This window comes from Megascapheus bottae, chromosome 23, assembly GCF_031878675.1.
Source record: "Megascapheus bottae isolate mThoBot1 chromosome 23, mThoBot2.hap1, whole genome shotgun sequence".
NCBI lineage: Eukaryota > Metazoa > Chordata > Mammalia > Rodentia > Geomyidae > Megascapheus > Megascapheus bottae.
The window spans coordinates 7184481-7212367 of NC_143531.1; the positions used below are offsets into that span (position 1 = coordinate 7184481).

General features: G+C 37.8%; 1 protein-coding gene across 1 annotated transcript in view; it reads left to right on the forward strand.

Moving 5' to 3' along the window:
• Nucleotides 1-27842, forward strand: part of Arsj (arylsulfatase family member J) — a 43741-nt gene extending 15899 nt beyond the window's left edge. The window contains exon 2 of the mRNA XM_090356658.1: nt 25618-27842. Coding sequence (XP_090212784.1) covers nt 25618-27013 — 1396 coding nt within the window. The 3' untranslated portion in view covers nt 27014-27842. The remainder of the gene's footprint in view (nt 1-25617) is intronic.
• Nucleotides 27843-27887: the final 45 nt, after the last annotated feature.

A 27887-nucleotide genomic window follows, 5' to 3' on the forward strand; every position in this document is an offset into this window, starting at 1 on the left:
CACACATTGTATATACCGTTAATTATCAACATTGGGTCTTGTGAGTACCACTGCTGCATTTTTTTCACCCTTTTCCCCTCCATTTCTGTGTCCCTCCCCTTACCCACCCAAAGGAAAAAAAAATAAACAAGAAAAAAAGAAAACAAAAACAGCAACAAAGAAAAAAGACACGTTTTGGCTTTGATTTCCCGGAGTTCATTTCAATACATATTATATTTTATTATCAGATGGGCACAGGTATTGTGTGTATGTGATCCTCTCCTAAGAATATACTCATGTGATCTCCCTCTTTGGGACTGCCGAGTAACTTGTTTAATTTATCATTTCCCAGTGTATTTTATTTTTTTACAATCCAGTGTGTTTACTTGCAGATTTATAGGCATATTCCAGTTTACCACAAATGAAGGAAACTATGCAACTTATGTTTCTCTGGGCTTGGCTTACTTCACTTATTATACTTCCCCCCCTCAACCTTCCCATTCCTTTATGAATTGTACAATATCATTCTTTCTGATGGATGAGTAGAATTCTATTGTGTATATATACCACATTTTCTTGCTCTATTCGTCCACTGAGGGGCATCTGGGCTCATTCTGTATTGGCTAAGGTAAACAATGCTGCAATGAATGTGGTTGAAATCTAGTCATAAAATCCTGAATACACCCAATCTTATCTGATCTCAGAAGCTAAGCAGAATCAGATCTGGATAGTTCTTGGATGGGATACTATGTTATAATATATGAGGCTTGTGGGGAATATTTTATATTCTGATCATAACATATAATAATATCCTAAACCTTTATAACCACATGAATTTGTTTTCAAATTCATTGTTATTAAGTAACTTCCTTTAAAAGAAACCTGGATCAATAAAATTTGCTAGAGTATTTCAGTGAATCATTTCCAAGAATAGAAGAATTTTTGCTTCTTTTCCTTTCTAATATGCTTCTGAACTGGTTGACTTTTCAAAACAGCCAAACATTACCAATGAAAAAAGAGCATTCTGAGATCCATATTGTGGCCTTACTTATTCCTCAACACAAAATTACAAGACTGATGAGTTATTATTTCTCAGTTTTATAAAGGATAAAAATTCCGTGGGGGCCCCCGAGCTCCTTCAGCTGATTCTAAAACTTTGGAAAGGTAGCAGGGTATAAAATTAACCCTCAAAAATCAACTGCCTTCCTCTATGCCAATAGTGAGAGGAATGAGGCAACAATCAGGAAAGCATCTCCTTTTGTAATAGCCTCAAAGAAAATAAAGTACCGAGGAATTAGCTTAACTAAGAATGTAAAGGACCTTTTTGAGGAAAACTTTAAAACCCTGAAAAAGGAAATTAAAGCAGAACTGAGGAAATGGAAAAACCTCCCATGCTCCTGGATTGGAAGACTCAACATTGTGAAAATGACAATCTTGCCAAGGGCTATCTACAAATTCAACGCAATACCCATCATTATCCCAATGTCATTCTTTAAAGAAATAGAACAGGGAATCCAAAATTTCATATGGAATAATAAAAGACCCCATATAGCAAAAACACTTCTTAGCAGAAAGAACAGCGCAGGAGGAATTTCAATTCCAAACTTTAGACTCTTATTACAGAGCTATAATCATTAAAACAGCTTGGTAATGGCACAAGAACAGGCCTGAAGACCAATGGAATAGAACTGAGGACCCAGATATTAACCCACAGACCTATGGCCACCTAATCTTGGACAAGGGAGCCAAAAAAAATAGAATGGAAGAAAGACAGCCTCTTCAACAAGTGGTGCTGGCAGAACTGGTTAAGCACCTGCAGAAAACTCAAGTTGGATCCTTCTTTGTCACCCTGCACTAGAATTAACTCCAAATGGATCAAAGACCTGGAGGTAAAAGCTGACACACTGAAAACTTTACAAGAAGGAATAGGAGACACACTAGGCCTATTTGGAACTGGTTGATACTTTCTCAATAAGGATCAAGAACCACAGCAAATCAGAGAAAGGCTGGATAAGTGGGACTGCATTAAACTGCAAAGGACATAGCTAGTAAATTAATTAGGAAGCCTACAGAATGGGAGAAGATCTTCACTAACCATACAACAGACAAAGGCCTCAAATCTAAAATATATCAATAGCTCAAAAAATTGAATCACTCCAAAGCTAATCTCCAAAGTAACAGATGGGCCAAAGACTTAAAGAGAGACTTCTCTAAAGAAGAAATAAAAATGGCCTATAGACACATGAAGAAATACTCAACATCTCTGGTCATAAAAGAAATGCAAACCAAAACAACTTTGAGATTCCACCTCACTCCAGTTAGAATGGCCAGGATCAAGAAAACTAATAACAACAGATGCTGGAGGGGATGTGGCCAGGAGGGATCACTACTACACTGTTGGTGGGAGTGCAAACTCGTCCAAACACTATGGAAAGCAGTATGGCAGTTCCTCAAAAGACTAAACATAGAGCTCCCCTATGACCCAGCAATTCCACTACTAGGAATTTACCCAATTGTCCAGAAACAAGGACATACTAAATCCACTATCACAGTGATGTTCATTGCAGCGCTATTTACCATAGCAAAGATATGGAACCAACCCAGATGTCCCTCAGTTGATGAGTGGATCAACAAGATGTGGTATTTGTACACAATGGAATTCTATGCTGCTGTCAGAAAGAATGACATCACCCCATTTGTTAGGAAATGGAAAGTCTTAGAAAACATCATATTAAGTGAAGTAAGCCAGACTCAAAGGAACATAGGCTCAGTGGTTTCCCTCATTTGTCATAATCAGTAGAAACCTTGGGCTCTCCTAGCAGAGATTTGCAATAGAGCAAAACCTAGATATATAAGGCCATACAGTGTGATGCTAAATGAAAGGACCTCTAGGATATAGAAACAAAAGCCATATAGTGAGTGACTGTTGTCCTTAATGCACTATGTTATCTCTCATCTCTTTTGCTGTCCCTTGGTTATCTCATATTGTTACAGCATCTCACTTTGTTATCTAATATATTGGATATATTTGTATTTGGTTATTTGAAATTTGATAGGGAAGGGGGGAAAATAAGATGAGGGGTGGGTGTGGGGGAAGGGAAATGGGGACCAAGATATGAGAAAGGGTATCAATATATATGAAGTAATGCACCTTATATCTGGCAAATATAATGTAACCCTTATATTAATTACAATAAAAATATATGAAAAAAAATCTGTGTGGGTAAGGCTGAAAGTTTGGTCTAGTGGTAAAGAGCTTGCCTAGCATGCATGAAGACTTGGGTTCAATTCCTTGGTACCACATATATAGAAAAAAACAGAAGTGGTACTGTGGCTCAAGTGGTAGAACTCTAGCCTAGAGAAAAACCTAAGGACAGTGCTCAGGCCCTGAGCTCAACCCCAGGACTGGCAAAAAAATCCGCTGGGTGCCTTTATATATCCTTATACTCCCATGATTAAATATACTTCCTTGGAGCTTCTATAAAACTGATGATTGCATTCACATATCCATTTTAGAACTTTCCATGATCCATTAATGGTTTCAGGAATAACTACCCTGGATTTCATTGGTTTGGGGTTCAATTTTTTTCTGAAATTCATTCATCATTCATTCATTCATCCTTGAGTTCTAATCATTGTTACACATATGTCTCAAAATCTACAAAAATCCCTGTTCCCATGATATTCATAATCAAGTAGAAGACATAAGTAAAATACATGCTATGCCAGAGGTTACATACACTTGCATGAAGAATAAGACCAGAAAGGGAATATGAAGTCAGAGAGTGAGAGAGCACAATTATAGACATCAGAAAAGCCCTATGAACCAGGGCAAGAGAACTCACCTTGTGTTTAGCTGATTTGAGCAGAAAGAACAGCAAATACATAGCCCCTGAGAGAGAAGAATCTCTCTAATGTGGTAAGGTATCATACAAGGCCAGCCCAGAAATATTACATTAAACAGAGGTCCACAGAGGGTAAGAGGAATTGAAGGGTGGAAGCAATGACACAACCAGCACCTATAATGCAATGTGGAACTAGGCCAGAGCTTTCTGAGTCAATGGAAGTCATTGTTAGTGTTCCATGAACAGAGTGAGTTAACCTAACTTAGATTTTATACAATTTCTTTAGTTATAGTGATTGGAATAAAGCAGAGTTAATATTTGCAACAGGAGGATATCTTCCAGACACTCACATTGACCTGTTAAAGATACAGTGGGGTGTGGCACAGAGTGACAGGAAGGGGTGGATTCTGTCAATATTTTGCACAGCAGACCAAAGTTTGCTTTAACATGGGAAGGAGTAACAATGTTTGAGAAATAATGAACTCACTACCTTAAGAATGTAACTGTAACCCCTCTGTACATCACGCCAATAATAAAAAAAAAAAGTTTGCTTGGAATGGCCTGGGAAGAAAAGGAGTGAAGGTCAACTTCAAGGTCATGTGTTCAACTGTGAGGGAAAAAAAAGCACTTGTTTAAGCAGATTTTAATTGGAATCTATTTGATGATTATACCTTTTTATTTAAAGTCCATCAGCAACTAAAAGCCTTTGTTCCACCTCTTTTCTTGACTGTGGTAGGTTTCATGGTTTGAAATGATATACTATATATATATATATATATATATATATATATACATGTATGCCTGTATATAGTGTGTGTGTATATGTGTGTGTGTGTGAGTGTGTACTGCTTTGAGTGCTTTGAGCACTCACTCTTTGACTGCTCTAACACTTGAGCTACTCTTCCAGTTAAAACTTTTTGCTGTCTAACTGGAAGTAAGAATTCAAAGATTTGTTTACATAGACTGGCTTAGAACTGTGGTCTTCACATCTCAGCCTTCTGAGTAGCCAGGATTATAGGCTTGAGCTATCAGTGCCTTCCTGGCAACACAGAACTTTTTTTTCAAGGTAACTATACTAGTAGGTGGAAAACCTTCAATGAAGTTGTGATACTTGCTAATATTTTTTTAAAAAGACACGGAAGTGCAGGTGGATGCTGAAGAGGGGTGCTATGGCATCCATGTTTCATTAACTGGGGAAAGTAGCCATTCTCCCTCACTTTTTCACTTGTGTTGCCAAGCACAAACTCTCCACCTTTCCCGTACATCCATTTGTTTCAATGGTTGGTGAGAAAGGGAACAACCAAGAAGCTATGTGTAACCCTTTTTTTTTCCAGTCCTGGGCTTTAACTCAGGACCTTGGACTTTCTCAAGGATAGAGCTCTACACTTGAGCCACAATATCACTTCTGGCTTTTTCTATGTATGTGGTACCAAGGAATCGAACCCAAGGTTTTGTGCATGCTAGGCAAGCACTCTAGCACTAGGTCATGCTCCCAGCCTGCATTGAGTGAACTCAGCACTTTATTTTCCATCCAGTGAACATGCTGATACTTAGACTATTGATTATTTTGAACAAATATTCCCAAGCATGATCGTGAACATACACCTCTCTCTCCCTCTCCCCTCCCTTCCTCTCTTTCTCTCACAGCCACATCATGTCAGAAAGACTCATGACAGAGTATCTGGTGGCTTGTTCCACATTTGAATGTTTTCAGCTATGACCTTTAGAGATTTACTTCTGAAAACAGAGGCACACCCTTTTGTTTCTCATTTGTAAATGGCTAAAAATATGTCACTTAATTTTATTTTTAGAAACAGTCTTTTGCTTAAAGGAAAAAGAGAAAGAAAGAAAGAAAGAAAGAAAGAAAGAAAGAAAGAAAGAAAGAAAGAAAGAAAGGGAGAAAGAAAGAAGGAAGGAAAGAAAGGAGGAAAAAGGAAGGAAAGAAGGAAGGAAATTTCACATGGTGATTTTTTTTCCAGAAACAAAGCATTTACTCAACAGTTCATGCCCTACCCTGAATGTTAACTTCTATCGCCTGGTATTGTTTTCTGGGCCATTGAATTAGCAGATGCAAAGACCTAAGAATGTTTGTTTCAATGAATATGCCTTAATCACCACATCCATCTATATCTATATCTATATCTATATATGTATGTATACTTTCCTTCCTGGGCTCACTTTGAACTGTAGTCCTCAGATCTTAGCCTTCTGAGTAGTTAGAATTACAGGCATCAGTCACCAGTGCCTGGTAGAACTTCCAATTTCTTTCTTAAAGGATGTTGAATCTTTTATAGAAAAGAATCTTTAGCATTCCAAACCCTTCCACTAAGTACTCTTGCTTGAAATCAGAGTGTGAAACTTCAGACATTCTGTCTGTCATGCAAGCGTTATTTCACTTATTATCCGATGAATCTGACCTCCATGTTGTTCCAGCCTGAAGTGTCAGGTTTTCTTGGAGTCTAAGTGGGAATGACTTTTTTTTCTCCCATGCTTAGTTTTGACCTAGATGGGCTGGCAAGTCTGCACACACGTGTTTGCCATAGGTAAATTGGCTAATTTCTTTCTTGGACTTGAAACTTGTTCAATGATGTAAAAGGTCTGTTTTTCTTGCTGTGGAATTTTTCATTGTCAGAAAATCCCAGGACATAAAACAGATGAGGACGTAAGGAGGCCGAGTCTAAGCAACTTCTTACAGTCATCCCAGTGCCTCTTGTGGTGGGGGCGGGGAGGTGCGGGGGGGGGGGGGGGGGGGGGGGGGGGGGGGGGATGCAGATGCCTACCTCAACATGAACTGGAAGGACTCTGCTTCAGAGAAATGCTTATGGCACAGCCTTAGGAAACCTTTGCATAGAGAATGTTCTGATTCTTGGGGAGATCCAGGTCTGGGCAGTGCCAGCTTGCCCCATGGCTGATGGTAGGTGTCTGGCATCTTGTTTACAGGGTGGGGGAAGGGGAAGCCCCACCTCCCAGGAATCCCTGGAGGCAAGGGCAGGACTTGGCTGTCAGTCCAGTTCCTGAGTCTTGAGAGGTTCCTGTGACCCTGCTCCCTGACCTGACCCTATTTAGGCCAGAACTAGCTCAGGTACCCTTATGCCATGCCATGTGTCTCCATGTTTGTGTCCTGTGTCCAGTGTCCTGCCTCTCCTCTCACCATGGCTTCCCACTTCAGCCCTCCACTGGAGCTGAATTGGTTAACAAACCAATTGTTTATGTTCTTTCTTTTCTTTCTGGCCTTTGTGTTACCTGTATTTGCTGGCTGTGGGTCTTTGAGACTGGAGTCCACCATGCAATCACCAGCCTTCTAATAAAGACTCCAAGATTCCATCCTTCCATATGTAGCTTCTCTGTTTTCTAGTCTTACAACAACGAAAATGAGAGTTGCTAAAAATTCCCAACACCCATTCTTTCCCTGCAAGGTAGATTCGGGGCATTTTCACCCAAACTTCAGGGCTCTCTTCAAGGTCACTGTCAGAAGTTCTCTAGCTGACTTAATTCTGCAAGCTACATGTATTAATATAATCAGATTCAACAAATAGCTCTAAAATAGAAAATTAAAACAATGACTCAGCAATAGCAGTAACAAAGGCTGTCAATCCCTTAAAACACTTATAAGAGATTTAAATATATTCATGCGTTTATTTTATATTTGAGTCATTTATGTCACATTTATTTATATACTTATATTAATAAATTTATTAATTTACAAAATATTATTTATTTTCAATCAGGTTTAGCTTAGAGATGAAGGAGCTCAATGATAATCTTATGACACTGTAATACTGCATGGAAGTGGACACAAAATTCAGGGTATGAGAGGAAAGTAATGAGGACACAGCATGGGTAAGAAGGGCTTGACAATCTATCCAGTTGCCAGCTTCCAGATTTTTCTCTTGTCATCAAATCCCATTCAGATAGCCCGTTAGAGAGGAAACCATGGAAGGAAATGATTGCTCAATAAGTATGATAAACTATTATAACTATGATAACTAGAGAAACTATGACATAACACAACCATAAAATATGTTCTCCATTGGTGCATCTTTTAGGAAATGCCCATAACAAATCAACACTACCACTTTTGCCATTTCAGTATGGCCTTGACTCTTCATGACTAAATTTCTAACTGGATATTCAGAGACCAATACAAAGCTATTGAGATGAGAAATGAGAGGGAAGAAAAACTGTAAAATCACAATAAAAATGGAAAACAAAAACTTCATTACCTAATACCCCAAATAAACACAGACTTGTGACAAAGAAGAGAAAGCTAGTAGATTTTTCAGAAAGAAAAATAAAAATAAAACTTGCTTGGGTAAATATAGTCACATTAACGAGACTGCAAAGTGGAGAATATTTTAGACTCAAGCTCTGGCATTTGGGTTTCCATTCCATCTTTCAGAGAAACAAAAATGCCAGTTGCTAACATGCCCCAGTATAAACACAATCTGATGAAACAGTTATTCCCATGCTGCTCTCATTGCCAAATGGTCTGAAAAAGAAAATCATGGTAAATTAACATGAAGTAAAATACAGCAGCTGTCTGTAAAATTTTTGTTTAAATGCCACACATGCTCATTGCAGTCTCTTTAAGTAGAAAGAAAAAAGGATCAGTTTCTCCAGATAAATATTGTCCATTGAAAAAAAAATATGATGTGGATAGAAAAATGTACTGTTTTTCTCTTACCCCCAGAGTAAAATTGCAAAATTGTTTGCAAGTTTACATGTGTCCCTAAAGTTCAAATAACTAAGTGTCTCAAGAGAGCTTTATTGCTCTGACTCATATTTGGCTGGATGATTCACTATTAGGAAATTGAGTCACTGATTCAGACCAAGTCTGCATTTGAACCATTAAACAGAAGATCTTTGAAAGGGAATGTCATGCATATTTAGCAGCAAAGCGCTAATGAGATGAAACTTGAGGCTGAAAGTAAACAGAAATGATGTCTCCCCACAGTGTGCTACTGGATTATGAGGTTGTGTGAAGCATTCGGGAAGGTACACAGCCATGTGAGGCATATCACAATGCTGGCCTATAAAGAAACACTCTCTTCACAAAGTCACAGGCATTGTTAAGGTTTTCTTCTGTGTGTGTGTGTGTGTGTGTGTGTGTGTGTGTGTGTGTGTGTGTGTGTGTGTTTAATTGCCCTTCCAAAGGGAAAGATGTTTTTGTCCACTCCTAAAACATAAATGGGCTTGATTTTAAAGATTGGTTAAAATGCTGGCAGAGCTGCTATGAAATAGGCAATCTACCCTAAGTGAAGGGCTTGGCCTTAAACCAAAGAAAAGAGAAAAGACTCTGGTAATTACAAAGGTAGCAGGCTCAAAGGCTTGTAGGTGAGAGTCAAGGGCAGTCAAGAGAGATGTTAGGAGAATCAGTGACAAGTAAAAAAATGGAGGAAAGAAGCTGGGTGTCCATGACTCATCCCTGTTATTCTTGATATTTGAAGGCTGAGAGCTGAGGATTGTGGCTCAAAACCAGCCAGGGGAATGAGTCTGAGAGACTCTTTTCTCAAGCAAACTACCAGAAAAGCTGGTAGTAGAGATATGATTCAAGTGGTAGAGCATTAGCTTTAACCAAAAGAAGCACCAAAATTAAATTAAATTAAATTAAAAGATGGAGGAAAAAGTAAAAATAACTATGTGTCACATTATCCTCTTTTTAGCCTATTTGGAATTTTCCTTATTCTTTATGATGTAAGCCCATCTATGCCTTTCTCTAATCCTCTATTCTTGAACTCTCTTATATATACATCTTTATATATGTAACAGCTAAAGACAAATAATGCATGTTAATATTTGTAGAAAAAGGAAATAGTCAATCCATATGTGCTATTACAACTAAGGATTTAAAGACTGATTCCCAGAGGAATCTGTTTGGGAGGTGAATATAGAATAAATATTAGAATAATTAATATATCCATTTATTTTCTATACATAGAGGCACACATGAGATCATTTTCTGATGTTAGCCATGTAACGGCAGTGGCAATATGTTACTGCTAGTACACCTAAGTTTAACACTAAATTTCTCTTTCCTCCAGTAGACTGGATTTGCATGATACTATGCTATTTTGTTTTTATGAACGCACCCAAGAACGTGACTGGGTTTTCTTTTCCTCTTTCTTCTCCTGCATTCCTTAATTCCAGTTGGGTTAGGAGAACTGGTATTCAAGCTTTCTTGTGTGTAGGGAGAGAGTCAGAGGAGATGCGGGCTTTGGACTAGTTTGATTTCAAGGACCTCAGACTACATTTTGTTAGATTTACCATATGCTGCCTTATAATTTCTTTCAAAACTTTCACCAAAATAACCTACAAAGTTAAACTATGTTCTACATTTATGTGTCTGTCACTCAACCTGGGGTTGCTTTTCTTAAGCACCTTGCTTAGCAAGGAATGAAAAGTAACAAGCACTAACTCTGAACTTAGACACTTATCCAGACAGGATGACTTAACATTGATGGCCTTCCCTGCTTTCTAATTTATTCAGAAAAGTTTTAAGATTGCCATTACATCATAAAGCTAAAAGAGGTATTAAAAAAAAAAACTTCCTTGATGAAATTTCAACTGGTTTTCCATTTTCTCCCTTAAGCAATGTGTTTGTTGAAAGCACACAAGTAGCCAGTCTTTGTGTTCAATGTGCAAACCAATTCCTCTCAAATCCAGAAAAAGCATGGTGTGCATTGGTGACTAGCCCCCTTCTTCTTCTTTTATTTTTCTTTTGTGTTCAATATTAGAGAGATGACTTAGGATTACTGAGTTATGTTCTTCCATGTCCTATCCTGAAGAGAGAGGTTTAGATTTAAGATCAGTGGAACCAAACACTACATTTGTGGTAGAACAACTTTAAAAATCTATTTCCAGGTGTCAATTATTTAAGGATTCTTCTACTTAACTTTACACTTGGTTTTTTAGTAAGATATATTATGATGATTAACTTTGCAAACTTATTCATGTCTCTTCACATTTCTTAGGGAAGGTCTTGTGCCATGAACTTAAAAAAATTAAGGAGAAATCCTTATTTTGTAGCATGATACACATAACAAGAAACTATTGTTATATTTTAATACATCTGTATTAAATTTTCCTATCTGACACTCATTGAGAAATGGTTAAAATGAGGCTTAATGAATATAGTTTGAATTATATCTGGGTCTATCTAATTAGCTACTAAACTAGTTCAAGCCATTTGAAAATCTAAACATGAGTAAACCAAACAGCTACTCTTTGGACAAAGTTGAGATGATGATTTTGAAAAATTATGCCTTTATCTCTCATAAGTTACATACCAAGTATTCTGATTCACAAAAATGCCTTGACTTTTGTATTTTATTTTTATTTTCAGGGTAAAGTATACAGGGCTTACAGTTACATTCTCCATGTAGTAGGTGCATTACTTTTCACACATTGGTACCCCTTCTCATTGTTTTTGTTCCCATATCCCTCCCCCCACCCCCTTCACTTTACTATTTCAAATAAACAAATAAACATATAAACAATATGTCGGGTAACAAAGTCAGATTGCTTATTGTAATTGGAAGTAATTTTTTTTTATTTTCCATATTTAATTAATATGCTAGCATTCTGATTAATGTCACTACATAAAAAAAAAACTGAGCTTGAATTATCTCCTTTGTCTTCCCCCAAGTAATCCAAATTGTTTGAGAACAATTAGAGAATGAATTTCATTTCTACCAGCAACAGCTTTGTCGTAGTCCACTTGCTATATTGAGCTGGAGTTACAGGGCAGACAAATGATTTCCACTAGGCATTTTGCAGTATCATTTTTTAAAAGAAGAATCTGTAGGATTCCAGAGCTTTCCCTGACGTAAAATTATTTTCAGCTGCATAATGAGAAAAGTTCCACCTCACTGGCAATTTAAAATTCCAGTTAGTCTGCTTCTATACGCCTTCTTACTCTGTGGAATTAGCACACTTAACCATAAACTATCATTTTCATGCCTTACAAATGCTTTAACTCATCCCTTATTCTTTATTTCTTTGAGCTTTTGATTTGAGGAGCTTTTTCTTTTTCTTGTTTTAAATCATAATTAGATTGCACACACAGCCAGAGCTAAATGTAAGACATTAACAATACACTGCAGTTTTTTTTTTAAATATACAGTCCTATGCATTACAAGTCAAGACCAAAGGAACAAAAGGAGCATGATATCTTAAGACGTGGATATTAGGTCCAAACAGTACATAAAAGTACATCCTGTTCAAGTCAGCCTTTTTCTGGGCTGTATTGGCTTGGTTCGCTCAAGTAATGACAGGAGCCTAGATAACATCTGAAGAGAAACAGAGACAGCCCAGAACATCTGTCTAGCTCTCCATCTGAATAAGGAAGCAAACAACATGCAGGATAGAGAAGAGGCTGCATGCCTGCCTATGTACTTATGTCCTCTGTTAATATGCACACACCTGTACGTGTGGCATGTCTGTCTCTGCATTCATAGGTGTGTACATGGGTCTAATGTCATACTTCACCGGGACAAAATGAATGTCTGCTTTTGGCAGAACATTGGCAGCTAGAAAATGGAAGCTGCATTTGCAAGTACATATTTGCACTATCCACCTACATGGATACATTTATAGATAATGTATGGCTTCATCTCCTGCAGTATTGATGTTCAACATGCGATTGGAACTAATGGAATTTGCTCTTCTCTGAAATCTGGGTGGAAATGCCTTATTGATGAACCTTACATAATGTCCCTGAGTAGCTTTAAATTTGATTTATTTGGGGGGATTTCAAGTATGGCGTTGGGTGTCTTCCTCATTTACTCACTGACCCAAACCAACAGCCATTTTTTTGGTGGTAGGGATCTGGACGTGTCTGTAACAAATTCTTTTTATTTACCTGCTTATCTATGTTGGACATGTTTTGTGTCCCAGAGGGAAATGATTACCTCCTTGAAGAACATGGATTTTCTACTTGTTAGTATAAAACTAGAATTTGATTTCAGAATTGCTACTTGGTAAGACTGAAATCGAAATTAATAGTCTTTACATAATTGGTCATCATTCTTTGGGCAGACTTTCTCAGCCTCTGGAAATGGCTCTAGTTTGCAAAAAGGTAGGAAAAAATGAGAAAGGGAATTAAAAATGCAGAGCAAAGGAGCACTAGCTCCTAACTCCAACTCCCAAAAGTCTCTGCCTTTTTATGGTTTTAAGCTATTTATAAACTCTGCAAGTTTGTGAAATCAGTGCAGTAAACACAGGTGTGTCTGGTAGGATGGGTTAGTGAATGAACCTAGCTTTTCACCAATTTCACCTCAGCTTAGAAAATCCAGCATTCCTGTTTAACCTGTGTACTTGCCTATTCTTTGCAAGTTAGATTATAGCACCTAAATGAATTCTTTTATTCAAAAAAATTTTGTACAGGTAATGAGCAGGAAAATTTTAGGTACATAAGTAAGGTAATGAGTACATTTCTTTTTAAACATATTTACCCCTTCCTCATTTTCTCCCACTTACCTCTCCCCACTCCCCTCCCCACAAGTTGTAAAATTCATTTCCAACATAGTGTCTAGTGAGTGCCAATGTCGCGATAGTTCATCCTGTGTCCTGCTGTTTCTTTGAGTCCCTTTCCCTTCCAACTGGATAAACTTATATGCAAGACAGAAACCAAAAAAAAAAAAAAGAAGAAAAGAAATAACTGCATATAAGACATAATAATCTCTCTCTCTCTCTCTCTCTCTCTCTCTCTCTCTCTCTCTCTCTCTCTCTCTCTCTCTCTCTCTCTCTGTCTCTTTTTTGGTCGGTTGTGGGACTTGAACTCTGGGCCTGGGCACTGTCCTTACACTTTCTCAAGGCTAGAACTCTACCACTTGAGCCACAGCACCACTTCTGGCTTTTTTCTATGCATGTGGTACCGAGGAATTGAACCCTGGTCTTCATGCATGTTAGGCAAGCACTCTACCACTAGGCCAAACTCCCAGCCCCCTTACTAGTTATTTTGTGATAAAGTCTCACAGACTTTTCTCTTCACACTGGCTTTAAAAGGTGATCTTCCAGATTTCAGCTTTCTGAATAGCTAGAATTGTATAAGTGAGCCACCAGTGCCCACGAAAAACATTGTTAATTGAACTGCTTAGAACTTGATAAATTATCCCCTATTTCAACCAATTTCAACTATATATTTTCATATTTTACCCCAAGAAAAAATGAACCCACATTTCTTTAAAAGCCAGAGTAAAACTAGCTCTTTAAAATCTGCCTTCCTCTCCTCTTGAGTATTTCCAAGACAGAAGTATTTCAGGACTTTAAATAAAAACAGAGGAGTGGGGGGGGGGCAGTGTGAACCCAACGTACTTAACATGAGAATACAACTGTCTTTCAAGATGCATTGCTGGAAGACAGGTTATTCTAATATACATATATAGACATATAGTCTTAATAAACTATATCCTTCATCTTTAGTTCAAAAATAGTGCATACTAAAACAATTCCTTAGGCAAAGATGCTCAAGATGAATGTGCTATGAAGGTTGGTTGGTTTATTCGGTAGTGGAGATCAAACCCAGGATGCTGCACTTGCTAGGTAAGCACTATACCACTTAGCAACAGCCAGCTCAACATTCTCACTTTAAATCAATGCTCTTTACTCTTGGGCATTGACGTCACTTGACAGCCTGCAGCAATGGAGCAGTAGTTGGTAAGTATGACCATCCCTGTGGTTAGAGTCAGGTTTGCTCTATTTTCCATAGCTACAGTCAGTCTAAACTACCAGCTTCAGCATATAGCAAAAATGTAATTTTAGTCATAAGTAGAACCAAACAAAAATGTTTGAATGAGCTTCAAGAACTTTTCCAGTATTCCCTGATCATGGCTTAGATGACTCAGAAACATTATCTTCAGAGAAGATTGGATCACAGCTCTGATGTCTGGGAGATAACAATGGACACCATGCTTATGTCATAAAATTGTATGAAGAGGTAAAATTTCAACCCATACCATATTTAGACATTTTTTTGAAGAGGAAGCACAAGATGGGAATCATCATACTGGAAGTGGTATTGGATAATTTCATTTGGTATTGAAAAGGTGTGATTGAAAGCATTACTTCTGGGGTAGGTGATTTTCACTACATTTCCTCTCCTGTGCTTCAGCTCACATTTATAAGCTGTAAATGTGAATTACAACCACGAGGAAGATGAAACAAAGCAGCGTATGGACTATTTTGCCCTCTAGGATGCCACACAGAGCTCACATCATATTTACTGAGTTTTGCCCTTGTGAATTCAGTGCCGGGGAAAACCAGACTGACCGTATCCTGGTAGTTTAATCATAAAGAAAATTATAGCATAGCCCGTGCCAAAAGGCATGGTCTTTCGAGCATTGCTCTTCCCCTTGTTTATACACCCTGTACCCTACTTCATTGTGTGGTCACTTAGATGACCCCAAGTCCATGTAGACTGTGGACCAAAAGAAGTTGGTCAGCTGAGTTCAATCAGAGCAACCAAGCTGCCCGAATATTCTGGTAGATTTTCCTTAGAATTTAGGAGAGAAAAAAAAAGGGTAAATGCATCTGGGAAACCAGTGAAGACCTTCCTTCACTGCCATTGGATCTGATGAAACTCTGACCCCTGGTGTTTATTTTCTTTCTGACAATCACCATCTGCTTTTCAGTTCTACTCTTCCTTTCTCTCCTGATGGTATTAAAAGTACCTCGGCCTCGATTCCCTCTGATTTTTTTTTTCAATAATTAATGATAATCCATTTGGCATGGGTTTGGAAGCAGATGCTGTATGCTCTCGTATGCTAAAGAAAATAGTCAAGAAATTGAGAGGAGAATAAAAAGAACATAGTTATGTTTACACAAAGAAAAAGAGGAATAAAATAAGACATGTATCCAGAGAATAGCAAAAGGAAAGACAATTATTATTTCAGTAGACTGGATTCAAGATCACATGTGAAGGGTTGCAGGCCTCTGGCTCCTAAGGCTTAGGCTAGTGGGTGATCATGGATATTTTAGAAACAGTACTACTTATCAAAGCCATAGGTATGCTTTCAGCAAGTTGGACGTTGGTATGAGTGGGAGTGAGCTGTAACATAAATCTCCACCTACTGGTAACATTTGTAGACCCATAAATGCCCCTAAAAAAAAAAAAGAGGAAATCTTTAACCTCTGGATAATTTATTCAGTGAGAGTTACAGGAGATGGATGGGGACTTGTAAAGCATATTTCTTTATTTAATCTGAACTGAAATAAGGGAAGACATTTTAGTATCGTGAAACAGAACATGCTAGGTATTTTGTGTAACACAAAAATGGAACCAAATATAGAAATCAGAACTAGAAATATGCTGTGTGTATACAATATTTAAATGTATTCATTTATTGATATATATAATCCTTAGATATATGTACACATATCTATGTGATCATTACCTATAATTAGATATAAATATTTATATTTATACATATATGTATGTAAATGTTTATATCTAAATGACATCCTTAAAAATTCTTATTGTGAAAGACAATGCAATGTTACATATGTACATTATACATACATGTGATATTTATTTATTTGTGTGTGTACATATATAGTTTCATTTCCTTTATAGGTATTTGAAAGTCCATGTCCTTATAAAAATGAAAATTTTAACAACTATTAAATTTTTAGTTCATAAATCTGATTAATTTAGTCTGTTTCCCATCTGCCTTGAAAAGTCTGTTGTTTATTTTTGGATGAGAGAAAGCTGCCATGGAAACCTTGTTTATTAACATCATGGAAAAACTTGAATTAATTGCAATGAACTTCTTAGAATCTCCCAATACTTCTGAAACTACTGGTATTCTGAATTCTTAAATAATTCTATCCTTACACTCTGATTTCTTAAAAATTTTATTCAAGTATGTAATGTATCTTCAATATTACGAACCACATTACTGCTTGAGATATCTTTTTGAATTAGCTAGATTGTTTCCATAGTACTCTGTTCACTCTTAAGTTGTGGAAAGCTCATCAGTTTTAGCCTTCTTTCTTGAAGCCATCCTTTCCATTATCCATCTATCTGAAATCAGCTTTACAGATGCTAAAATTAAGCATGATTTTATCTTCTTTAAGTATTTCCTTCATTAAGTTCTAAATATTCATCATTCACGTGGTCACTCTGTTGAAATTGATGACTGACATTTGAGTCAAAAGCACAGGTTCTATTTAATATTAAAATTGGTAGAGAATATCCTTGCACTCTGTTTAATAAGTACATAGAAGTAAACAAAGCTGACAACAGTACTTCCACGTGTATGTTGACTTCAAAACTTTAAAGAGAAACTTGAAGTTCTTACAGGGATAGTCTTTTATTACATCATCCTTGCACACAACAAAAATTCAAGTGGTGAGAGACAATGCAAAGAGTTATCAGTGGCAAAAAAAAAGAAACCCCAAATGAGATGAGTTCTAAGAGGAAAGGCCAAGTGTTGTAAGGATTGTCTGTCATGCTGTGTACCATTTCCCACCTTCTAAGTTATCCTATGGAATCTGGTCATAGGTGCTTTTCCACTCAATGGATATCTGTCCAAATCCTAGCTCCACCACTTAAATGTCCTAAGTCCTGTTTTTCTGTTATTTGTAATATGATGATATTACTTGAAAACAAAACAAAACATTAGTCCAAGAATGGATAGTTGCTTCATTGCTAGACACACAGTAAGATGCTTTAAACAAGCAACAACAAAAAAAACTGTAGCGAGTGGCTGTACACCTTGTACTCTTTCAGGCCTTACTTTGAATATAGACTTCAACCATGATGCCCAGACTTTTCATAGCAAGGGTATTTCACCTGGCCTTGGTAGCAGACTTCAAAATTTTTCATAGCATTGCTTTGTAGTTCAGTGTGGAGTCCTGGATGGTTGATCCATATGGACATGGGGAAACTACCCAGAGCATGATCTAAACTGGGATTCCAGGTAGGCCTGGGTTTGCCTTTCTTACAGAGAGGCCTGCATTGTTGAAAAATGCTCTTGGTCTATTGGGATCACCAACCGGGTCAGTCTTATAATTGTTTCTCAGCATTCTATCGCCCTCTAGTGCCTACTTTCAGCACTACCTCAATCAGGGGTTACTCTGCTGAAGCACTTGATTGGTTACCTGGGTTTAGAACCACTAGCTTAATTTAGGGTGAGTTAAATGATGTGGTATTTTTTGGACAAAAATGCTTTAAAGCACTCACTGAAGACTCATAAAACTCTATCCTAATATGGAATATGCATGACACCTTAATTTCATATGAGAAAACGTGCATTTGAGAAGCCAGATTAGCCAGTAGATTGATTAAAGTATGCTGAATTTTAAAAAAAAATCTTGATTAGTTAACTGATTGTTATAGAGTAGGTTACTAGAAGAATCAGTAATCATTAGACTCTAACTTGTTACTTGAAAAGAAATAATAACCAAAAAAGTATGTAAGTTTGTTCTAGCATGTAGATAGCAGAGGAAACTAAAGATTTGTAGCAAAGATAATGTCTTTAAATTAAAAATAACACACTTCTAGGTTTTATCTTATGTCAGTTCTTGACCTTCAAATTCCAAAAACATAATTCAGTTAAAGACACTGCTTTCCAAAGTTAATAGAAGAAATATCCAACACACTAGCTGAAAAAAGCAAATAACTTTTAGACAAAGAAAGAAAGAAAGAAAGAAAGAAAAATAAAGCACTTAGAAATGGGAAATTATTGTCAGGCCTGTAATCTCAGCTACTTAGAAGGTGAAAATTAGAACGACTGTGGTTTGAAGCTAGCCTAGGCACAATGTTACAAGATTCTAAATTAATGTATAGGAACCATAAATAGGAAGATTGTAGTCTAGGCTAGACTGGATAGAAATGTGAGGACCTTAGTTTAAAAAAATAAAGGAATTCTCTCCTCCATTTCCTTTCCATTATTATATGCCTCAGAGCATCCCTTGTTTATAGTTATGACATATTCGATTATATTACATGTATGTATGAAAACAATACAATGAAACAAAACTTTTTAAAAGGTGGAAGCAGCCAAGGAAAAGTAATATGATGGCATGTACCTGATCATAGTATGTTCATGTTATAAACATCACAATAAAATTCCTTTGTACAGTTAATGTGTACTGATTAGTTTTCTTTTGTGGGTCATGGGTCTTGAACTCTGGACCTAGGTATTGTCCTTGAGCTCTTCAGCTCAAGGCTACCACCCTACTCCTGAGCCACAGCCCCACTTCCCCTTTTCTAGTGATTAAATGGAGAGAAGATTCTCATGTTCTTTAGTGCCCAGGCTGGCTTTGAACCACAATCCTTAGATCTCAGCCTCCTGAGTAACTAGGATGACAGGCATGAGCCACCTTTCCCAGCTACTGATTAGTTTTTTAAGTATAAAATGACTTTTCAGATTCTAATGGCTTATGCCTGTAATCCTAGCTACTCATGAGGTTCAGATCTGAGGATTCAAGGTTCAAAGTCAGTATAGGCAGGAAAAATTCATGAGACACTCTAACTACACACACACACACACACACACACACACACACACACACACACGCTGGAAATGGAGCTGTAGCTCAAGTGGTCCAGCACCAGCTTATAGCAAAGGAAGTTTAAGGACAATGCCAGGCACTGAATTCAAGCACCAGGATAAGCATAGATAGACAGACAGACAGACAGACAGACAGACAGACAGACAGACAGACAGACAGACAGACTAAAAAGTCATGGTTCAACAAGTAGATCTCTTGCCTAGAAAAGCCCTGACCTTAGCTCCCAGTAACACTATCCACTGAATATTGTGAATTTACACAAGAAACTGACCTCTTACACTTGGCATAAGAACAGCTTAGCAGCTGGGAACAAAATACCTTAGGCTTCTTCCTGAAGGCTCCTGGTCTGGTGTGCTGCCACGAGGAAACTGAAGCACTCTGAAATGTCTGTTTCAGATTAGGGAAACTAGCTATCTTAACACAGGATCACATCCCTTAAAATTTGATCCATGTGCTAGATTGTTTAAGAAGACACTGACAATCTCAAGTACCTGCCAACAGCATGAGGACAGGCTGAAAAAACAGAAGCATGGTTCATTTTGCTCACTTAGTTAAAATAATTATAATTTCGAAGGAATTCACCAGTATTCAGGGTTCCAGGCCAATAGAACCTAAATAACTTCAAATAAATTATCACCAACAAGTCAATGTTTCAGAAGGAAAATAAGCTGTCTGAGTGAGTCACTGAATCTTCCAGTACTGGGAAGATTCTAGAATAGTCTAGAGGATTAAGTGACAAGCATAGTTCTTTGTTCATTTGGTTCTATTTGCAATACTGGGAATTAAATTTGGGGTTTTGTGTTTGCTTGAGAAGTGACTCTGTCTCTGTCATTAAACCTCATCCCACCCTATGATCTTTTGCTCTTTGTATTTTTCTTCTCAAAAAATGAAATCTCATGTTTTTGCATGGCCTGCTTTGGACTGTGATACTTTTACTTGAGGTGGAGCTGCCATAAGTGTCATAAATAAATGGAATTACAGGCATGGAACCCACTATACTTGGTCTGTATTTGAGTGCATCTCTTTTTTTGTTTTGTTTTGTTTTGTTTTGATCAGGGCTAGTCTTGATGCATCGTCTTTTCTCCACCTCTTATGTAATCAGTATTATAAGTTTGCTACTTCTCCTGTTCTCCTACATTTCTTTATAGCTTCCTGTTCTTGGATTCTAATGCATTTCTCTGGAAATTGTAAGATTATTTTTTTCATTCAGTCTCTTACATTCATTAATAATTTATTTGGTTATGATTTTTCTGTGCCAGTCCTGGAGTTTGAACTCAGGGTTGGGCTCTGACCTTGCTTTTTATGTTTTTATACAAGGCTAGCCCTTTACTCCTGGAGCCATAGCTCCATTTCCAGCTTTCTGGTGCTTAACTGAAGATAGGAGTTCTACAGACTTTCCTCCTGGAGCTGGCTTTGAATCATGATCCTCAGATCTCAGCCACCTGAATGACTAAGATTACAAGTGTAAGCCACAGATGCCTAGTTACATTTATTGTCTTCACCAGAGACAACATTTATTTACCTAATTTGATTGCAAATCCTTCTTCTCAATTCCTCCTCTTGTACAGAGTTGGCACTGTTTGGCACCATGAACAGAATTTTAGGATACCCTGTCACACTGCTTTGGCTGCACAAAGGTACGGAAATCAAGTGCTGTCTGAGAACCAATTCCTGAGCAAGGTGTAGGATTCTTGTGCCGAGCTCTGGCCTCTTCATGTACAAGCCTCCATAACTGGTGGTTATAAAACTAAAAAGGAAACGATCACTTCATCAGTTTGATATTCATATGACTGAACCAAATACATTTTACATACTTCCAGAATGTGCAAACTTTGCAGCACAATCATTGTCTCGTTCTCCTTCTTCCTCTCTTTTCTGCTTCTCTTCCTCCTCTCCCCACTCTCCCTCCCTTCCTCTCCACTTCTTTCTCATATTCTCTCTCTTTCCTTTCTCCCCCCACACCACTTCTTCTTTCTTTCAAGATTTAGCTCCTAGCAGTTAGTGTTTCTCAGTGGAATGATTCAATGTCTCTTTCCTGTGTTTCTCTGTGGCCTTTTCATATTACCCAACCAAACCTGCTACAAGTTCATAGGAATAGTGTTTTCCTTCCCTAGGGGACCAGTAGCAGGAAGAAGGATGCAGGAGGCCAGCAGGTGTTGGAGAGGCATGAAAGGAAAGGGGATTATGGAGAGAAAATTTCCCTTTCTATTTTCTTCCATGTGAGGGTTTCCTTCAGAGTTCAGGAGAGCTAAATCACTTCAAAGAGGAGGAAATGGAGAAGCTGTCCTCAGGCAGTCCAATATGACTAGCTCTGTGTAATCACTATTTTGATACATTTTATGTAGAGTTTCTTTAATTTCCAGAGAAACCGTAACATTTGCATCTGTGTATTGTGTGTGTCTGTGGCCCCATAGGAAAGGACTCATCTTGAGTCCTTTCTCAGATCAAAAGGAGGACAAGTCTAGAGAGAAGAAAAGTCCTCCATTTCCATTGTTTCTGTTAAAGAGCTATTAAAATCAAGCAAAGCCAGGCTCAGGTAGTTCACATTCTCAAGGCTCACTACTCAGGAGGCGGAAGTCTGAAGATCTCAGATTGAAGCCATCTCAGGTAAGAAAGATTCATGAGACTCTTGTGTCCTATTAACCAGCAAAAAGCCAGTAATTGATCTGTGGCTCAAGTGGCAAAAAGATCTATTCTTGAGTGGACAAAGCTAAATGGCAGCATTCAAATGACAGAACCTGAGTTCAAACTCGGGTACCAGCTCAAAACACACATCCATCCATCCGTACATACATCCATACACCCATCCATCCATACATCATGCATGTAAGCATGCATGCATGCATACATACATACATACATACATACATACATACATGAAAGGACTCTAGTTTCAAACCAGCAGGAATGTCCATGAGATTCTTATCTCCAGTTTATCACAGCTGCTTGAAGTGCAGCTGTGGCTCAAGTTGTGGAACACCAGTCTTGAGTTTAAGTTTAAGCCCCACTACTGGGGCTTAATAATAATAAAGAATGTTTTAATCTCTTAGTGATATAGAATAGTCTTTCAGATTTATTAAAAATTTAAAAAAATATTAAAAATTTAAAGTCTTACTTTCCAATATTTTTTCCATATATTTTTATTTTAATTAATAGAAGGGTTACATTATATTCACCAGATAGAAGGTGCATTACTTCACATACATTGATACCCTTTCTCATGTCTTGGTCCCCATTTCCCTCCCCCCACCCCCATCCCTCATCTTGTTTCCCCCACTTTCCTATCTGATTTCAAATAAGCAAATACGCACATATACAATATATCAGATAACAAGGTGAAATACTGTAAAAAAAATGAGATAACCAAGGGACAACAAAAGAGATGAGAGATAACATAGTACATTAAGGACAACAATTATTTTTATTGCTTTTAAGTAGTTGTACAAAGGGGTTTCCATTCAATCTGTCATTTGATGAGTACAAAGCATCTTGACCCATATCATCCCTCCTTTGTTTTCCCCTTCCCTCTCAACTCCTCCCTTCCCCTCCAGTTACCTGGTTCTGATTTCTTCTATGTATATTGAGTATTAGGATGCATTTGCCTTCCCTTCCTCTCTCCATTCACCCTTTAAGCCCCACTCTACCTTCACACAAAACATGTTTCAGCTCTCTCGGTGCAATTTTATTAAACTCTGCCATACCTCTGTAAGTGGTTTACCTTCTCCCAAATAAAGAAAAAAAAGCTGTTTTGTTCAATGTTAAATCATTCTTAGAGTACCTAAAATTATGACTTAAGATGTTGGAATCTATATCAGTATTATATAAAATTTCTCACTGGGGAAAATTAAAATTTTAAGTTTTTGATCACATTCACAGAATCTATAGGAGGTGTTATTCACAAACTATCATAGTCACCAAGTTTAATTACATCCCATTTTGTTGATATCTTACCTCTAATTGCTGAAGATTCAAATACTGTATGTTAATTTTATAATATCCCCTTATACTGGAAAATTTGAACACATTTAGAAAGAGAAAACAAGAATCCTGAAGCCACTGTACAGTAAACTAGAAAAGTCATCAATTCTAATAATAATAAATATTTCATTTGTTTTGTCTTGGAATACCTACCAAGCTTAACCATAGTCCTGTGTGTGAAAACAAATTTTCTGATTTATGCAAATATAAAACATTATGCATGCATTGTAATTATTGAGGCAAAAGAGTAATGTAGATTTATTTAAGTGTGATACAGAACTTGAAGAGCTTAGCATATTAAATATATAAATCATACTTACTGTCATGTTTATATATATGTACACACATGCATATATTTACATATATATACTATGCATTGATAATGCCATCTTTCTTGATTTCTTTCTTTTTACTCTGTAATGTTCAGTGGGGACTGTTTACATACTTTTGGATGCTTATCCATTGAAAAATATGATTCTTGGGTTACATTCAATATTCTAACATTCTTGACTTTCAATGACATGTGCTCTGGTCTTAAAAAGCCATCGAATGTGCAAGATATTCTTGATGTGAGCATGCTGTGTGTGTCTGCATCTTTATATTTATACAAGTGGTTAGAAGACATGGTTACACTTAGGATTTCTATTCTCTTTAATTTTCCAGAGCAAACATAGACTGTTCTTTCCATTCAAGAAAAAACATAGAGGAGTTAGATACTAAAATGAAGAAAAGGCACCAGAAAAATGGAAGGAAAAAACATACTCACTTACTTTTTATTTTCTTTATACAACCAAGGGAACAGTGTTAGAAATAATTTACCTCTCATTTATTTTTAGCTAATGATTCCAATAACAACAAAGCAACGTATTTTTATGCCAAGGGGAAAAAGTACTTCTTAGGAGGAAAATGTTAAAGGGCAGAGGAAAACAAATGCTTTCTCATAAAATTGTAAGGAATTGCTTTCCTAGGTCACTTTGCCAGCAACAGTCAACATACTGATACTTGTAAGTCACCTAGGATGCTCTCGATAACCAGGCTTCTTGATTAAAATTAGAGAAAAGTGTGTTTGGACATGACTTGGGAGAATTTTTTGCCATTGAGGGAAAAATGATTAAGAATAAAAAGAAAGAACAGATAGAATTCATACAGCATACTTCTAGACAATGTTTATATCCCTTTGCATCAAGAAGCATACATATGCATAAAATTAAGCTACATGAAAGATTTCAGTCTATTATTAGGGCAACTGGATTTTTAATGTCAATGAAAGTAATTTTATCATAGTCTTATGCTTATTCGTGATGCATTTTTGAGACCTTGAACTTCCTTTTTCCCCCACCAGAAAAGTCCTTTAATGAGAATATCTAGAATCTATTTGACAAGTACTCAATTACAAAAATGAAATGACCAATAATTCTACTAATTAATTATGATCTTTTGTAAAATATATTTTTTATTTTTAAGTAGTCGTATTTTTTATCTTTAAGTAGTCATACAAAAGAGCTGCCAAATCAACGAAGTTTTTTTAGTATAATATTTCTTAATCACTGTCAGCCCTTTCAACATTCTCACTCATTCCTCCCTAGTCTCATTTTCTTAATTTTTGTTGAGGTTTTTTTCTTTTTTTTTTACTGCCTTCCCATCTCCTTTCATTTATAATTTTAAACGCTAGTAAGTCAACTTTTTATTTTTCTGGTAACAAGTTTGAACTCAGTACTTCAATTATTCTACTTGCTTACTTAGTTGCTGCTCTCCCCCTAGAGCCATGCCTCCAGGCTGGATTTTTATTGGTTATTTTGGAGACGGTATGTCTTGGAATTTTCTTTCCAGAATGCCACTCAAGCTTGCTCCTCTGCATCTCAGCTTCCTGAGGAGTTAGGATTACAGTTGTAAACCATCATTCCTTGACCTAGGCTTGTAGTTATTTCTGTCCTTTCTTGACTCATTGCCAGGAATGAGTATTAGTAGCTGGGAGAAAGCTTGAGTACTATTTACTATGTACCATGTAAATAGTACTTTGTACTCTTTACCTGACTTATGTAACCGCAACCCCTCTGGAGGTATATCACTTTTATAATAACAATTTAAAAAAAAAAACATAAGAAAAAGAAAGTACAGATTCAGATCCCAATGCATTCCCATTATTATTATGAAGCTAATTAGAATATCACTGAATTGATCATATATGATCTGGGTAAAGTTCCATCTTCCAAGAAACATTTAACATCCCTGAGCATTCTTAACGGGGAGCCTCATCTCTTTTACCCTGCCCTGACAAAATGTTTACTCTCTTCTCAAGGTATCAGATACACACAGGACTCCAGCACTCTATCATAAGACCCACGCAGCCCAACTGTTTACCCCTGGACAATGCAACCCTACCTCAGAAGCTGAAAGAGGTTGGCTACTCAACACACATGGTTGGCAAGTGGCATTTGGGTTTTTACAGGAAGGAATGCATGCCCACGCAGAGAGGCTTTGACTCCTTTTTTGGCTCCCTCTTGGGAAGCGGTGATTACTACACACACTACAAATGTGACAGCCCCGGGGTGTGTGGCTATGACCTGTACGAAAATGACCGCGCTGCCTGGGATTCCGACAACGGCTTGTATTCCACACAGATGTACACTGAGAGGGTGCAGCAGATCTTAGCTTCCCATAACCCTGCAAAGCCTCTGTTTTTATATATTGCCTACCAAGCAGTTCACTCCCCACTGCAAGCCCCGGGTAGGTACTTTGAACACTACCGGTCCATTATCAACATCAACAGAAGGAGGTATGCCGCCATGCTCTCCTGCTTGGATGAAGCCATCCACAACGTGACGCTGGCTCTGCAGACCTACGGTTTCTACCACAACAGCATCATCATCTACTCTTCGGATAACGGGGCTCAGCCCCTGGCAGGTGGAAGCAACTGGCCTCTCCGAGGTAGCAAAGGAACGTACTGGGAAGGAGGGATCCGAGCTGTTGGCTTTGTCCATAGCCCACTTCTGAAAAACAAGGGCACCGTGTGCAAGGAGCTCGTGCACATCACCGACTGGTACCCTACCCTGATCTCACTGGCCGAAGGGCAGATCGGTGAAGACCTTCAGCTCGACGGGTATGACATCTGGGAGACCATCAGTGAGGGACTCCGTTCACCTCGGGTGGATATTCTGCACAACATCGACCCCATGTATACCAAGGCCAGGAATGGCTCCTGGGCAGCAGGCTATGGGATCTGGAACACGGCCATCCAGTCGGCCATCCGAGTGCAACACTGGAAGCTGCTCACGGGAAATCCAGGGTACAGCGATTGGGTCCCCCCACAGTCGTTCAGCAACCTCGGCCCCAGCCGATGGCACAGTGAACGGGTTCCTCTGTCGACTGGCAAAAGCCTGTGGCTGTTCAACATCACGGCTGACCCCTATGAAAGGATGGACCTCTCCAGCAGGTATCCAGGCATCGTGAAGAAGCTTCTGAGGAGGCTCTCACAGTTCAACAAAACCGCAGTCCCCGTCAGGTACCCCCGAAAAGATCCCAGGAGTAACCCAAGGCTCAATGGAGGAGTCTGGGGACCATGGTATAAAGAAGAGAACAAAAGGAAGGCCCACAAAAACAAGGCCCAGAGAAAGAAAAGTAAGGCGAAAAAGGGAAAAGGAAGGAAAGTTCGTCCCTCCTCTTCAAATTGCCATGCAGGGGTTACTCGTGGCTGAGTTAAGAATGTCCCCACATTGGCTAAGCTTACCTCAGTTCTTACTCTTTCACCTGTCTGACAGGCACACCAGCAAAATTGGGGCTCAGAGATGTCACTGCCACATGGAGTCAGGTTGCTGGCATGTCGTGACACCTGGTCACCACAGGGAAAACTGTTCCAAAGGTGCTACCTCTTCAGGCCACCCCTGAAAAAGAACAGATTTGTGCATTGTCTTCCATCTTGATAAAACATACGCTTTCAATCCTGGTAAGGGTTGAGAGTCTGGAATGCTGAGTCGATAGACACTGACAAGGTAGCATGATTAAAAGCAACTTTTAATATAGTCAGAAGTGTGTCATCTCAAATGCTTTAAAAAAAATATATATATCATAAGTGAAATTTTTGTATCTCTGTCATACACAACTTGGGTTATTACATTAATTCTATGCCGTATATCATTTCCTCTCCTGTGAGAATAACCTGTTTCTTTCACATGTCAGCAGCATGATTCTCAACTTACCATGTTTGATGGGATACCAAAGGAGGATCTTTGAGCACACTGCCCCAAAATGAATGTAACTATCCTTTAAACACTTTAATAGAGTAGCGGTTCAATATAAACTATGTAATTTATTTTTGCACAAGAAATATTTTTGTCTCCATAAAACTTATGCAAATGACATTATTTTATTTCCTAAATATCTTTAGAATAATTTTATTTCATTTCTTCTAGATTACCAATCACTGTAATATCATCAATTACTGTAATATGATGCAAAGCCATAGAATATAACAAGGGAATTATTCAGAGTAAAGGCTATCATCATGATGGTTCAATTATTTTTGTGAATGTGATCAAATGAATATTGTTCTTAGAAATCACTTTGAAAATT